This window comes from Camellia sinensis, chromosome 3, assembly GCF_055761805.1.
Source record: "Camellia sinensis isolate YWXY chromosome 3, ASM5576180v1, whole genome shotgun sequence".
Classification (NCBI taxonomy): domain Eukaryota; kingdom Viridiplantae; phylum Streptophyta; class Magnoliopsida; order Ericales; family Theaceae; genus Camellia; species Camellia sinensis.
This window is the reverse complement of record NC_138963.1, coordinates 26,254,089-26,269,978: the sequence shown is the minus strand read 5'-3', so window position 1 is coordinate 26,269,978 and position 15,890 is coordinate 26,254,089. Positions and strand designations below refer to the sequence as shown.

Here is a 15,890-nt window from a genome sequence, read left to right as displayed (position 1 = left end):
TTTTTTTTTAGATGGTCAAAATAATAATGGAACAAGAAATGCAAAATCAAAGAGACGCCTCCCTCCTAATAAGGGAGCGTAAAGACAACGGAACCTCCTCCATCCATATGGAAAAGTTCTCCCTAGCAAACGCCAACCTAACTAGACAATGGGCTACCGAATTCCCTTCCCGTTTCACATGCTGAACAGTCCAGGACTGGAATCTGGGCAGCAGAGATTGAGCTTACGCCACAAAATGCCCAAATGAAGCCAAGGACTTCAAAGCTGAGTGAAAGGCGCAAACTATCGTTAGTGAGTCACCTTCAATAATTATGTGGTGCAACCCCAGATCCAACGCGAACTGAATAGCTGCAAGCGCTGCAAAGGCCTCAATACAATCCACATCCATCGCTGACGCCCTTTTGGCTGACATGACAGCAATGACTGCACCCTTATGGTCTCGAACCACAACCCCAACACCAATAAAGCCTTCGACTACAAAGCAAGCCCATCAAAATTAGCTTTAAACAGCCCTACCTCTGGGGGAATCCAATAAATTGGCATGTGAACATGCTGCGACACCCAAACACGACAGTGGACTGCACAAACTTCTTGGTAATATTCATATGCATACTGAGCAAGCTCCACCTCAGATTGGGCCTTATTATTGAACATCATTTGGTTGCGATGTGTCCAGATGCACCAGCACATTACCCAAAACAACTCCCCAGTTGATAAATCAAAAAATGAAATGACCTCTATAATCCAGTCAAACAAAGTCCCACCCCGTTATCGATGAGCAACCAGGGCAAAGCTGCTACATGCCCACACCTTTTTTGCAAAAAGGCAATCAAAAAAACAGTGATGAATTGATTCAACAACTTGATGGCAAAGACCACAATCAGCATTAGTTAATACCTTCCGTGCCCATAATTTAGATCGCACTAGCAAAATTTCCAAACACATTTTCCAGCCGAAAACTTAATCTTACCAGGAATCCACATATTCCAGAAAAGTCTTCCAAAAACCAGCCCGTTCTTGGCTACCATTCGATGACGAAGCATGTGCAGTCCTGCTGCGGATGCCCATTGCAAGATGGTAAGCCGATCTAACCGAAAACTGCCCCTGTTTTGTGTAATGCCACACTAGTGTATCCTCCGCCAAGTATGGACAAATAGGTATCAATTTAATAACCTCAATCTCAAAAGGTGGGAAGCAAGCACCAAGCACTAGCTCATCCCAGTTCCCCAAATCATGATCAATCAGGGCACTCACCTTAGCATCGACGCCCAGGTAAGAAGAAATGGAGCAGATTTTGAAAGAAAAAGGCTGCAGAACCCATTTGTCCTTCGAAATGCGATTTTGAGCCCCATTCTCCACTCTCCATCGTAAACCTTCTACCAAGAGAGGTCGCGCATTCCAAATACTCCTCCACGAAAAAGATAGACTTGCCCCCAGAGGTGTATCAAGAATCGAGCACTGCGGATAATATTTAGCTTTCAAAACCTGGGCCACCAAACTATTCGGGAATTGAAGGAGTCGCCAAGATTGCTTAGCTAGCAAAGCTTTATTAAAAGCCACAAGAGATCGAAAACCCATCCCGCCTTCAGGTTTCACCTTACAAAGAGTCTGCCAACTGCACCAGTGAATCTTGCGCCGTTCCTCACATTGACCCCACCAGAATCGTGCAATCATACCACTAATCTCACGGCACAGCCCATCTGGCAATTCAAAACAGGACATGATGTAAGTTGGGATAGCTTGAACGACTACCTTAATAAGAATTTCTCTTCCCGCTGCCGACAAAGATTTTTCGTTCCAGCCATTGAGACACTGCCACAGTCTATCCTTTATATAACCAAACATTGCCTTTTTGGTCCGACCCACAATAGACGGCATCCCCAAGTATTTCCCGTTAGTCACCAATTGGCCCATACCCACCACAGCTGAAAAACGTACCTGCTTCGTCATCCGCACATTCGGACTGAAACATATCCTTGATTTTTCAAAATTGACTTTTTGCCATTCATATTTCCGCAACATAGCTTGAACGGTAGTCAATGACTGGTCAGTCGGCTTAGCAAACAACAATCTATCATCGGCAAAAAAAAGATGGGAAATTTGAGGTCCCCCTCGAGTAATTGATATGCCAGAAAGTTGTCCCTCTATTTCGGCCCGCCGTATCAGAGCCGATAATGCCTCTGGACACAGCAAGAAGACATACGGGGAGATAGGATCACCTTACCGAAGGCCCCGCGAGGGTTGAAAAAAATGTATTGGCTTACCATTCAGAAGCATTGAATAAGAGACACTCGATACACAGTGCATCACCAAATCAACAAATTTTAACGGGAAGCCCATCTTGACCATCACTACCTCCAAAAAGCCCCACTCCACCCGGTCGTAGGCTTTACTCATATCAAGCTTTAACGCAAAATACCCGGTACTGCCCAATCTTTTATTCTTAAGGTAGTGGAACACTTCGAAAGCCATTAACACATTATCAATAATAGCCCGTCCTGGAACAAAGGCACTCTGATTTATTGACACTACCATTTCCAACACCTCCTTAAGCCGATTAGCTAAGACCTTCGAAACTAGCTTATACACGACATTGCACAGGCTAATTGGACGAAATTGACTAGGCAGTTGTGGGTTTTTCAATTTTGGAATGAGAACAATATATGTATCATTAATCAAAGGAACATCTCGCCCCTCATTTAGAATTCCCAAAACAGCCCAACACACGTCTCCGCTCACCAAGTCCCAGAAATTTTTGAAAAAAGAGAGCTGGAGTACCATCAGGCCCAGAGGCCTTTGTGGGGTGCATTTGGAACAAAGCTAGACAAACCTCATTTGCCACAAAAAGCCTATTCAACCGCTGAGCCATTCCTTCAGTTATAGATGGAGTGATACAGTCAACTACCTCATCCATACGACTAGGATTACGGGTGGTAAACAAATCTTTAAAATAGTTTATCACAATCTCCTCTAATTCAGCTGGCTTCGAGCACCACTCACCCCTTTCATTTTCCAGACCTGATATTACCTTCTTCTTCTGCCGTTGGGATGCTTTCTCATGGAAAAAAAACAGTGTTTCTATCCCCATCCTTCAGCCAATTCGCACGAGCCCGTTGAGCCCACGTCACCGATTCTTTTTCAAGAAGCTCATCCACCTCCAATTGGACTTGACGCAACTCGTCCATATCAGCATCACTAAGAATAGGCAGGGCTTGAAACCGTTGAATAGCGGCCAATTTTAGTTGCAACTTACGTTTCATATTACCTAGAACCCGCCAATTCCAATTTTGCAATTGAGAAACCACCGCCTTCATTTTACCTGACACCAGCTCAATTCCAGAGAGATTACTATCCTGATTCCATTCCCTTGTAATTATTCCTTCACAATCATCCTCTCGTAACCACATTGCTTTAAAGTGATACAACTTCTGACATTTCGGCCTTTGAGCCACCTGAGCTTTAACTCCTTCCAGATTTAACAATATAGGGAGATGGTTAGACGATGTACCTCCCAAGTGGTAGACCCTAGCCAGTGGAAAAGAAGTAAGCCACCTCCCATTAGCCACACATCTATCCAATCATTCTCGGATCATGGCTCCGCCTTTCCGACCATTGCACCACGTAAAAGTCGCCCCTTCAAAGCCCAGATCAGCTAAGTCACAATCCGAGAGAACCTGCCGGAACCCATCCATCTGCCTTTGACTTCTCGCCGCCATCCCAGACTTTTCATGAGCATACAAAATTTCATTAAAATCTCCAACTCACACCCACGACAAATTCATATGATCCTGAAGTCGTTCAACAGTTCCCAAGAATCACCCCTCAGAGAAACGATCGGATTTCCATAGAACCCTGTAAAACACCATGATGCAGCTCCAGACTCAGAGAGGATTATGGAATCAACATGTCCCTTTGAATAGATTTTAATCTGTAACCGAATCTCACAAACCCATAATAATGCTAAACCACCCAAGAGCCCCACTCGATCAACCGTAAAACACCCCTGCATACCAAGTTTACAGCAAATTCGCTCCATAGCTCTAGTATTAAGATTGGTTTCCACCAGGAAAACCAGAGCAGGCACTTCCTTCTTCAACAAAAGTTGAAGAAAACGAACTGTCCATGGGTTCCCAAGCCTACGGCAGTTCCAACAGATGGTTTTCATTGCTTTTGGCGGGGCTGGGGCCCAGCCACCGCCGTTGAATCAGAACCGACCATGATAACATCAAGCCGAACCCGTTTCTCCTTTGAAAATCCTTCATTTGCATTCACCTCCTCACCAATCAAACTCCGCTTCACACCCACTTGTAACTCACCAGACCTAGTAGCCCCATTTTGATTACGACCTATTTTCTTCTATTTCTTCCCCACCCTACCAGCTAGGGCTAAGGACACAAGAGGCTCCTATCTGATCACCAAATCTGGTTTTGACAACACTAACCCTTTATCTATATCCATCAAATGAGAGGGTAAAGATGGGCCTACACACTTAGCCAATCCAGATGAGTCCAACCTCGCAGTGTACCATTTAGTCAAAGCAAAGTTGGACCCCATAGAGTAAGCCTCATGGGTTTCATTATGAAGTAACACGCTATCCTGATTGAGCTTCTTTTGAGATGAGTCCACCTCCACCACCACTAGCCCACAATGTTTAGGCCCAGATTTCAAAACCTCAGGGTTCAGCAACCGTTCCCGTTCACCCTCCTCCTGGGAAGGCAATAAATCCCCAACGTCCCCCATCATCGCCAAAATCTTCTCCTGCTTATACGCGAATTGACCATCCTTTTCCAACCGAGAGGCTCCTTCCAAACTAGGATATGACACACCCACACTTTGTAACAACCCGTATTCATGTCTTAGTCATGTTCATGAGCATTTGTATGATTACGACTCGTTAAGCTTGCATTTGCATGTTTTTGACTTGTTTTGCCTAAGTAAGGTCCATGCCTTGTTTTGTGTTCATGTGATTTGCTTAAGTGTTGTGTGCATGCTTTGCTCCTTCCTTGATGTTAAGCCTAGGACATACCAAGCCTAAGTTATGTTAAGCCTAGGTCATGCCAAGCCTAGGTTATGTTAAGCCTAGATCATTCCAAGCCGAGGTCACCTTCAGCATAGAAATTGCCTTGGAACCCCTTTGTTTGACCTCCACCCTTGACATATTGGCCGAGATGTCATTATCTAGGCCGAGGTGTGGATCACTAAGGTCGAGATGTGTATTATCTAGGCCGAGATGTTACCTTTGCACCTAAGCGATCTTGTCCTGGAGTGGTATGACCTAGACCGAGGTGTGGCACATCTAGGCCAAGGTGTGGCATAGCTTAGTCAAGTGTTGTCCTTCCTAGCCGAGGTCGTTGTCACCTTAGTTGCCGAAGCTTTGTCCTTAGCCAATGTCACCCCTTGCCGGAGTGCCTTACACTCGAGCTTGTTAGATACGTTTTGTCATAGTCTTGTCTTGTCAATCTATCACCTTTTTTAGGAGAACCAACCAGCCGTTGCCACGTGTCCGAGCTGAGTGTTAAGTCAGCCGACAGAGAGAGAAACCTATCATTTGTTGTATCTTTGTTTTGAAGAGGAGAGAGAAGCTTTAAGAGAGGAAGAAGAGTTCTTGAGGGAGAGTGGATTTCTAAGCTTGATTCCTAGAGATCGAATCGTTAGGTTCGTGTTCTAAGGTTAGAATCTTGATCTGCTCTTGTCGTTCTTTATGTTTATATTATTGCATTGCATGATTGAATATGATTTGTAAGCCATGCATTGCTTTGAAGTTCGGTTTTAGAAAGAGGAAATAGCATTCACGTGTTCTTCAAGAAAAATCATGTTTTGATCAGAAACCTCATGCCAAGATCCATGTTTTTGTGTTTGTTTTCACATGATTTTCAAGTATGGGTACCCAGGTCCATGTTTTCGAACTCATAGCATGAAATTCCAGATTTTGTAAATAAAGAAGTTATGATTTTGGCATCCATGTTCTTCATGATCTTCATGTACATGTTCTTCCTGTTCTTCACGGGTGGAAACCCAGATCTCCAGACCTCACTTCCCGAGGTGTAGTCGCCGAGATCACTCTCGCCTAGACCTCACACTTAGGCCAAGCATCATATCTCACCTTGGCCTACCTTGCACGATCATTTACACCTTTAGTCGTCTTGAGCGGACCTCGGCATGCAGCTGCACGCCGAAGCCTAGGTAGCCACACCTCAGGTAGGAGGTGTGGGACCACGGCAATGACCTGGTTGGTACCCAGCATGTCTTTCTGACATGTAAAATAGTGTTTTGACTTCCAGCATGTTTTTCCGAGATCATTGCATGCATGTGAGACCTGTTTTGAGAAGTATGCTCAGTATATTTGCCGTGTGTTTGTAGGACTTGGACCTTGACTTGATCCCGACGTCCCAAGAACTAATGTGAGTGGTATTTTTAATAAAGTTATATTATAAAGATTTGATAAAGCCTTGTTTCGTTCTGATAAAAATATTTGATCAAGTATGAATGATTACCCCTATTTTTATGTATCAAGTATAAGTTTTGCGTATCAAGTATAAGTTTTGTTTTGATGACATTTTCGGAAAGTCCCTTGTGCTGGAGGACTCTAAACTTTCGCAGCACATCTTGTTTTGAAAGTCCCTTGTGCTAGAGGACTCTAAACTTTCGCAGCACATCTTGTTTTGAAAGTCCCTTGTGCTGGAGGACTCTAAACTTTTGTAGCACCCTTGATTTGTACTCTAGTGTTAAAGGGCTACGGGTCTTTGTAACATAGGTCCCTTGTACTGGAGGACTCTAAACTTTCGCAGTACATCTTGTTTTGAAAGTCCCTTGTGCTGGAGGACTCTAAACTGTCGCAGCACATCTTGTTTTGAGGGTCCTTTCGTGCTAGGGGACCTTAAGCCTAAGTAGCACCGTCCTTTCGTGCTAGGGGACGTTAAGCCTAAGTAGCACCCTTGTTAAGATATCGGCCACCGACGGACTATGAACGGGTGTGCTCGATGCCGAGGTTATGCTTTTGATTTGAAAGACCGAGGTTATGCCGAGGTTATGTTTTAAGATTTGACATATGTTAAGTAAGTAAGTAAGTTCTGAAAGACCAAGTTTCAAATGACGTTTTATTTCAAGCCAAGCTAAGCTATGTTATGTATGGTTTTGACAAGGATATAATATGTATTGTTTTGTAAAGATCTCGGGTATCATTCATTTAACCCCTTTATTACTTATACCATTCACTGAGTATCCAAACTCACCCTCCCTATGTATATATGTAGGTAACAAGCAAGAAGTCGGCTACGCCGAGATGTGTGTGTGTTTTGCATGTATGTTATGTCGGCAGTGAGGATGTCGGCAAACTGGAAGATTATGTTTCATGATTTATGGCTCAGGTATTTTTGTTTATGTCAGCAATCTTGAAGTTTATGTATTTTGAACATGTCGGCTCAAGAAGCCTTTTATCAAGATGTAATATGTATTTTTGTACCTCATTTTATTTATATTCAAGTTTTAAAGCTATGTAAAGATGTATGCCATTCCATTTGACTTATACACTGCTCTTATGAACCATTTGTATTTTAAATTATTGTTTTCGCACTTGTGAGTCCCATACATTTATACTCTGATTGTGTGTGAATTTTGAAAGTTGGCCTTCGATAATCTCGGATTACTGGCCATCACGGCACCAAACTACTAGGGGCGGTTTGGGGTTGTGACAGAATGGTATCAGAGCACAAGTTCCTTATAGTACGTTATTCACACACTTTGAGTCCTAAAGAGCATAGGATGTCCCTTAGAATGATTTTAGGATTGCATCATATTGCTTGCTACTTGACAAGGTGTGCATCATCTCGGCATGAGCATTTGTTACATCGGCATGATCATGTTCACTTGCATACATGCTCATTTGTTCATTTTTTTTTAAGAGTCACATCCTGCATACTCCTAGCATCATGAGAAGAAGTAGAACCCTAGTTGGCCGAGATCAATCCGAGGACAGAATAGACAGATTAGAAAGATTGGTTGAAAGTTTGGCCGATGAGTTAAGGCAGGCAAGGCAACAGAACACCGGTACCACCTCCACCCAGGCCGCGCAGACGGATGGTCGACATGTAGTTCCACCACCGCCAGTACCACAAGTGCCTCCACATCCAGCTTTGTATGGAGATGACACATTGACCCTGATCAGAGAATTCAAGAAGATGAAACCGCCGAAGTTCCATGGAGGTATAGAGCTGATGAAGGCAGAAGCGTGGGTTCTTGAAATGGAGAAGTTATTCGAGGTTTTTCCCAGCACTGACGCTCAGAAGGTGTCATTAGCAGCATTCACATTGGAAGACGACGCTCGTAGATAGTGGATGATGATCCGAAAAGGTAACCCAGACTTGACTTGGGCCAGATTTTCGGAGCTGTTCTATGACAACCATTTTCCACTCAGTGTCCGAGATCGCAAGACCACAGAATTTCAGATGTTGGCACAGGGTAGCAAAACAGTGGCAGAGTATGATCGTGCGTTCACCGAGTTGGCAAGGTATGCACCTCACATGGTCGACAACGAATACAGAAAAGCTAAGAAGTTTGAGAGTGGACTTCGAGGGCCGATACAAGATCAAGTTAATTTGCTCAACATGCCGACGTATGCTGGAGTGTTAGATAAAGCCATCCTTGCAGAAGCTAACCTGAATAGAAGTCAAAGTTTGGGGAAGAATCAGAGGAAGAGGCAGACCTACGATAATCGCGAAGAAGAGGCAGACCCGAATGATGCCGAGGAGAAGACAGAGGAGGATAGTCCCAACAGCGCGAATCAAGAAGGTGGCACCAGGCCGACATGTGGGAGTTGTGGGAAGCTACATTTTGGGGTTTGTCTTCGGGCAACTGGAGCTTGTTTCGGATGCGGCGAGAGAGGTCATCGCATTAAAGATTGTCCCAAGGTAAAAGCTAGAGATGATCAGAAGAGATGATAACTCGACATCCGGAGCCGTTTTGGGAACAAGGTAAGCGAAGTTTGGGGACCAAACTTCTTTAAGGGGGGAAGGATGTAACAACCCGTATTCATGTCTTAGTCATGTTCATGATCATTTGTATGATTACGACTCGTTAAGCTTGCATTTGTATGTTTTTGACTTGTTTTGCCTAAGTAAGGTCCATGCCTTGTTTTGTGTTCATGTGATTTGCTTAAGTGTTGTGTGCATGCTTTGCTCCCTCCTTGATGTTAAGCCGAGGACATGCCAAGCCTAAGTTATATTAAGCCTAGGTCATGCCAAGCCTAGGTTATGTTAAACCTAGATCATTCCAAGCCGAGGTCACCTTCAACATAGAAATTGCCTTGGAACCCCTTTGTTTGACCTCTACCTTCGCCTTGACCTATTGGCCGAGATGTAATTATCTAGGCCGAGGTGTGGATCACCAAGGCCGAGATGTGTATTAGCCGAGATGTTACCTTTGCACCTAAGCGATCTTGTCCTGGAGTGGTATGACCTAGACCGAGGTGTGGCATATCTAGGCCAAGGTATGGCACAGCTTAGTCAAGTGTTGTCCTTCCTAGCCGAGGTCATTGTCACCTTAGTTGCCGAAGCTTTGTCCTTAGCCGATGTCACCCCTTGCCGGATTGCCTTACCGAGTAGCTTGTTAGATACGCTTTGTCATAGTCTTGTCTTGTCAATCTATCATCTTTTTTAGGAGAACCAACCAGCCGTTGCCACGTGTCCGAGCTGAGTGTTAAGTCAGCCGGCAGAGAGAGAAACCTATCATTTGTTGTATCTTTGTTTTGAAGAGGAGAGAGAAGCTTTAAGAGAGGAAGAAGAGTTTTTGAGGGAGAATGGATTTCTAAGCTTGATTCTTAGATATCGAACCGTTAGATCCGTGTTCTAAGGTTAGATTCTTGATCTGCTCTTGTCGTTCTTTATGTTTATGTTATTGCATTGCATGATTAAATATGATTTGTAAGCCATGCATTGCTTTGAAGTTCGGTTTTAGAAAGAGGAAATAGCATTCATGTGTTCTTCAAGAAAAGTCATGTTTTGATCCGAAACCTCATGCCAAGATCCATGTTTTTGTATTTGTTTTCACATGATTTTCAAGTATGGGTACCCAGGTCCATGTTTTCGAACTCATAGCATGAAATCCCAGATTTTGTAAATAAAGAAGTTATGATTTTGGCATCAATGTTCTTCATGATCTTCATGCTCATGTTCTTCCTGTTCTTCATGGGTGGAAACCTAGATCTCCAGACCTCACTTCCCGAGGTGTAGTCGCCGAGATCACTCTCGCCTAGACCTCACACTTAGGCCAAGCATCGTATCTCACCTTGGCCTACTTTGCATGATCATTTACACCTTTAGTCGTCTTGAGCGCACCACGGCATGCAGCCGCACGCCGAAGCCTAGGTAGCCACACCTCGGCCAGGAGGTGTGGGACCTCGGCAATGACCTGGTTGGTACCCAGCATGTCTTCCTGACATGTAAAACAGTGTTTTGACTTCCAGCATGTTTTTCCGAGATCATTGCGTGCATGTGAGACCTGTTTTGAGAAGTATGCTCAGTATATTTGCCATGTGTTTGTAGGACTTGGACCTTGCCCTGATCCCGACGTCCCAAGAACTAATGTGAGTGGTATTTTTAATAAAGTTATGTTATAAAGATTTGATAAAGCCTTGTTTCGTTTTGATAAAAGTATTTGATCAAGCATGAATGATTACCCCTATTTTTATGTATCAAGTATAAGTTTTGTGTATCAAGTATAAGTTTTGTTTTGATGACATTTTCGGAAAGTCCCTTGTGCTGGAGGACTCTAAACTTTCGCAGCACATCTTGTTTTGAAAGTCCCTTGTGCTGGAGGACTCTAAACTTTCGCAGCACCCTTGATTTGTACTCTAGTGTTAAAGGGCTACGGGCCTTTGTAACATAGGTCCCTTGTGCTGGAGGATTCTAAACTTTCGCAGCACATCTTGTTTTGAAAGTCCCTTGTGCTGGAGCACTCTAAACTGTCACAGCACATCTTGTTTTGAGGGTCCTTTCGTGCTAGGGGACCTTAAGCCTAAGTAGCACCGTCCTTTCGTGCTAGGGGACCTTAAGCCTAAGTAGCACCCTTGTTAAGATATCGGCCACCGACGGACTATGAACAGGTGTGCTCGATGCCGAGGTTATGCTTTTGATTTGAAAGACCGAGGTTATGCCGAGGTTATGTTTGAAGATTTGACATATGTTAAGTAAGTAAGTAAGTTCTGAAAGACCAAGCTTCGAATGACGTTTTACTTCAAGCCAAGCTAAGCTATGTTATGTATGGTTTTGACAAGGATATAATATGTATTGTTTTGTAAAGATCTCGGGTATCATTCATTTAACCCCTTTATTAATACCATTCACTGAGTATCCAAACTCACCCTCCCTATGTATATATGTAGGTAACAAGCAAGAAGTCGGCTACGCCGAGATGTGTGTGTGTTTTGCATGTATGTTATATCGGCAGTGAGGATGTCGGCAAACTGGAAGATTATGTTTTATGATTTGTGGCTCGAGTGTTTTTGTTTATGTCGGCAATCTTGAAGTTTATGTATTTTGAACATGTCGGCTCGAGAAGCCTTTTATCAAGATGTAATATATATTTTTGTACCTCATTTTATTTGTATTCAAGTTTTAAACCTATGTAAAGATGTATGCCATTCCATTTGACTTATGCACTGCTCTTATGAACCACTTGTATTTTAAATTATTGCTTCCGCACTTGTGAGCCCCATACATTTATACTCTGATTGTGTGTGAATTTTGAAAGTTGGCCTTCGGTAATCTCGAATTACTAGCCATCACGGTACCAAACTACTAGGGGAGGTTTGGGGTCGTGACACACTTGGTCCCTCCTCTCGGCGGATTTTTGGCGTTGGCGCCAGCGCCGACACCGACATCCCAGCAGCACCATCCTTACCCCTCCTCCAGCTACGACTCGCAACAGGAGACGTAGGGCGAGGTCTGGTCTTTTGAACATCCACACGCAGCCATGGCCCATATTTAAAACACAAATTTTAGTAAGTTTTATAATAAATTAATGCAATCACATTTCGCAAAATCACATAAGTTTAAAAACAGCAAGGTATGGAAATAGATTTTAAAAAAAGACACTAGTGTGATAAAAGAAAGAGTAATATTACAACGATTATATTTGTTCTATTACACTCTATGTTTCATTTTATGTGACATACATATTAATTGAATATTAATGACACCTGTGCGCGCTACATTAGATGACTAGTAAAATAGTTCTTTTATGTGAAAAGTTTGTATTTAATTCTGTGATCGATTTTTGTATTTTTATATTTTTTCTAAATAAAATACGGTAAAAAAAAGAGTGTATTTTAACATTATGGCGACTTTCATATTGTTACCCACTTCATGCAACATTCCCAATTTACTGGGGCAGAAAATTGATGAAATTATTGTGTTTGCCATACTATCTGTGAACCAGAAAAGTCTCACATTAAATAATTAAAAGTAAATTACAAAAGAAAGGTCTTTATATATGTTAAATGAATTCACTACTTACAATAAAAAAATAAAAAATAAAGGTAAAGTTGGATAAGACAAACTCATATTCGAATTGAAGGATTTCAACTTGTTATATGTAAGTTTAAATGAGGTTAAGAGGAAACAAGAAGTAAAGCAATTGAGATTGTTTTGCATTATATTTCTGTATAGATTTGAAATTTGGGTTAAAATGGAAAGAGAAAATTTATTCATACACAAAATTTTATCTGAATGATATAGCAAAGATATATTTGTAATTTACTTACATCGTGATGAATTTTTTTGGTTACGGTTTAATTTGTTGTTTAGTTTCGTTTGGCATATAGTTTTTGGGCTAAAATAATCACAAAAGATAAAATATATTAAAAAATCAATAAGATAAAATATTACATTTAAACCATAAAGGCATTTTTACTATCTTGCCAAAATCACTGTGTAAATTTTATCCAAAAAATAAAAATTATAATATAAAAGTGAATGGGCTAAAGGAAGAAATAAAAAGGGAACAAGATAAAAAAAAAAATCCTCTACAAAAATAATTGCAAAACCAATCCTAAGGCTGTGTTTTGTTTATGAATTTAGAAAAAGATTTGGAAATGAAAAGAAAAATTATATATAAAATATAATTATATTTCATTAATATTTCACTTATATTTTTTCTTTCCTTTCTTTTATAAATGCCTCACTAAAAATCTATAAACCAAACAAATCCTAAATCTAAATGTCCTGGGCTGAACCCAAATCCAAAACTGATAATGTTTTGGATTGGGCCCATAATTGCCAAAATTGGGCCATAAAAAAGACCAACCCCCCAAACAAATAGCCCATCAACCCAAAATTCACTAGTCCAATGACAAATCAGTAATTTCCCGGTCTCCATCTGCAAAACCCTAATTTTATATCAACCCTAAAACCCACTCTTCCACTCCTCTGAACGCCGCACCCAACCCTACTCTCTCTCCTATCTCTCTCCAGAACCGCCGCCGCCGCGTCGCCGGAAAATGCCGCCGAAGTTCGACCCATCACAGGTTGTCGACGTCTACGTCCGGGTAACCGGCGGCGAAGTCGGCGCAGCTAGTTCACTCGCCCCCAAAATCGGCCCTTTAGGTCTCTCCCCCAAGAAAATCGGCGAAGACATCGCCAAAGAGACCGCGAAGGATTGGAAGGGCCTCCGAGTCACCGTGAAGCTCACCGTCCAGAACCGCCAGGCCAAAGTCTCCGTCGTCCCCTCCGCCGCCGCGCTCGTCATCAAGGCCCTGAAAGAGCCCGAGCGCGATCGCAAGAAGACGAAGAACATCAAGCACACTGGAAACATCTCTCTCGATGATGTTATCGAGATCGCCAAGGTCATGAAGCCGAGATCGATGGCTAAAGATCTCAGTGGTACTGTGAAGGAGATTTTGGGTACGTGTGTTTCTGTTGGGTGTACGGTTGATGGGAAGAGCCCTAAGGATCTGCAGCAGGAGATCGATGATGGAGATGTTGAGATTCCCCTGGATTGATTTGGTTAGGTTTCTTTTTAGGGTTTGTTCCAAGATTCTGTTTTTTTTTTTTTTTGGAATTTGAAATTATGGGTTTGAGTTTTTATGTCTCCGATTTTTGATGATTTGAGCTTGAATTTTTTCATTTGAGGAGATGTAAATTTTATGTTTAGGGTTTTTGGACGTGATGATAATTCGGATCATAAATTTGATAAAATCTGATGATTAAATTTGGTGCAAATGAATCTTTAGTTTTCATTACAAGGGTCATTCAACATTGAATTGTTATGGGTTTTTGCTAAATGTGATTTTGCATGGTGATATTAGATTGTTGCCAAGTTAAGCTTAATTATGGTGAAGTGATTCAGATTGTGTTCATTACTATTACTATTACTATTACTGATACTGGTTTTGTTTTGGATTTTTTTGGGACTAAACTGAATATTGATTTCTAACTTCAGGGATATGCAATGAATTCATTTCCAATTTGTTTGCACTTACATAGCAAGGTTATGCAAATCATTGTCTTTGAACTATTGTGAAGCTCAATTTGGAAGTGTATGTATAAATCCGAAACTGTTCTCACTTTAGTCTTGTAGTTGGATTTGATCCATAAATGTTCAATGTTTGGGACAACCTAAAAATGGCTCAAAACAATTAGCTTCAGGGTCGGGATTTGCTCCTAAAAGGTTCAATGTTAGGGGGAACCTAAAAATGGCTCAAACCTCTTGTGGCCACTCAAGTTGCCTCTATTGCATTTCCATTAATTGTGGCATTAATGCCACTTTCACTACCATCCTTTTCCTTGGCATTTTCATTACCATCCATTTTCTCATTGGCCATGTGCAATTTTACCCTTTCTTCCCCTTAATCCCAACTATATAAAGGGCCTCTACATTCATAGACCTCTCAATCCATCACACAATCTCTATTCAAGAACAAAAGCAGAGCCCTTTGGAATTACACAAAGTAGCTTCACCTTCCATCTCTCTTTCTTCTGTTTCTGCAGGAGGAGGAAGAGAGACAATCTGGCCCTTCACAGATTTGATCCTGCAGATTCTTCGAGTTGTTCATATTTTTCACTGCATCATAATTAGTCCAAAGAAACTTCTTGTTGTCACGCTAAGCTACAATGGCTAACAAGATGATTAGGAGCTTAAATCCTTGGATGGAGGTTGCTCCATCGCTCATTGTCTACCCTCATAAGCCTTCTAATTCTCCAGAACTGGAGACTATCGTTGAAGAAAGGCATGAGGAACATGATGAAGATTCATGATTTTGGAATCTTCCTTGCTTTTTCTCTATATCTTGTGTTTAGATTTGTATAGAAAATTGCATGAGAGGAAAATTATGTCCGAATGGAGTCGTGGGCATGCCTTCATGCAAGTATGCACTATTATTGTGCATGTGTAGCATTTTTTTAATGTAAATAAATTTTTTTTGTTATTATTATATTGTATTTTTGGTGCTAACTCCTTGGTGGTGTAGTTCATGATATGCATATCAAATTTTCAGTTATTTGGGAAAAAGTTTTATGGGTTTGTCTACAATAGCAGTACAAAGTTGGACTAGCTCTAGTTTGGGAATTAACTATTTTAGTAATTTTTTGATTTTTTAATTAAAATATGAAATAAGAAGACTAGTATGTTTAGAATGAATTTTTGAATTTTTATGAAAAATATGCAAAAAGTAAAGAAAAAAAGAGAATTTTTGGCTGTGTTTGGTTATGTTTTGAAATCATGATTCAGCAACATCACTCACGTATGATGTTTGGTAGGTGTTTTGTAATTACCTTTCGAAAACTATGTAGAGCGCTTTGTCTTAGCCGCTGTTTTCAAGATTTTTTTTTTGAAAATTTTGTCCGGCCAGTTGACTGGAATAGTGATTTTTTTTTTTTTTTTTTTTTTTGCAATTTGTA

The 15,890-nt window shown here is 41.5% G+C and overlaps 3 protein-coding genes across 3 annotated transcripts; 1 reads left to right on the top strand and 2 right to left on the bottom strand.

The window, feature by feature from the left end:
• Window positions 1–223: 223 nt before the first annotated feature.
• LOC145821383 (uncharacterized) lies at window positions 224–2,914 on the bottom strand. Its single transcript, XM_082917894.1, has 5 exons — window positions 2,779–2,914; window positions 2,265–2,498; window positions 971–2,180; window positions 755–810; window positions 224–474 (listed from the first exon to the last, which is right to left on the bottom strand). Exons 1-5 carry the CDS (start codon window positions 2,912–2,914, stop codon window positions 224–226), a joined length of 1,887 nt encoding a protein of 628 aa, XP_082774020.1.
• Window positions 2,915–3,056: 142 nt separating this feature from the next.
• Window positions 3,057–3,407, bottom strand: LOC145821382 (uncharacterized). The gene has a single exon (XM_082917893.1). The coding sequence runs from the start codon at window positions 3,405–3,407 to the stop codon at window positions 3,057–3,059; it is 351 nt and encodes a 116-aa protein (XP_082774019.1).
• Window positions 3,408–13,349: 9,942 nt separating this feature from the next.
• Window positions 13,350–14,213, top strand: LOC114287403 (large ribosomal subunit protein uL11). The gene has a single exon (XM_028230736.2). The coding sequence runs from the start codon at window positions 13,493–13,495 to the stop codon at window positions 13,991–13,993; it is 501 nt and encodes a 166-aa protein (XP_028086537.1). The 5' UTR covers window positions 13,350–13,492; the 3' UTR covers window positions 13,994–14,213.
• The last annotated feature ends 1,677 nt before the right edge of the window (window positions 14,214–15,890 follow it).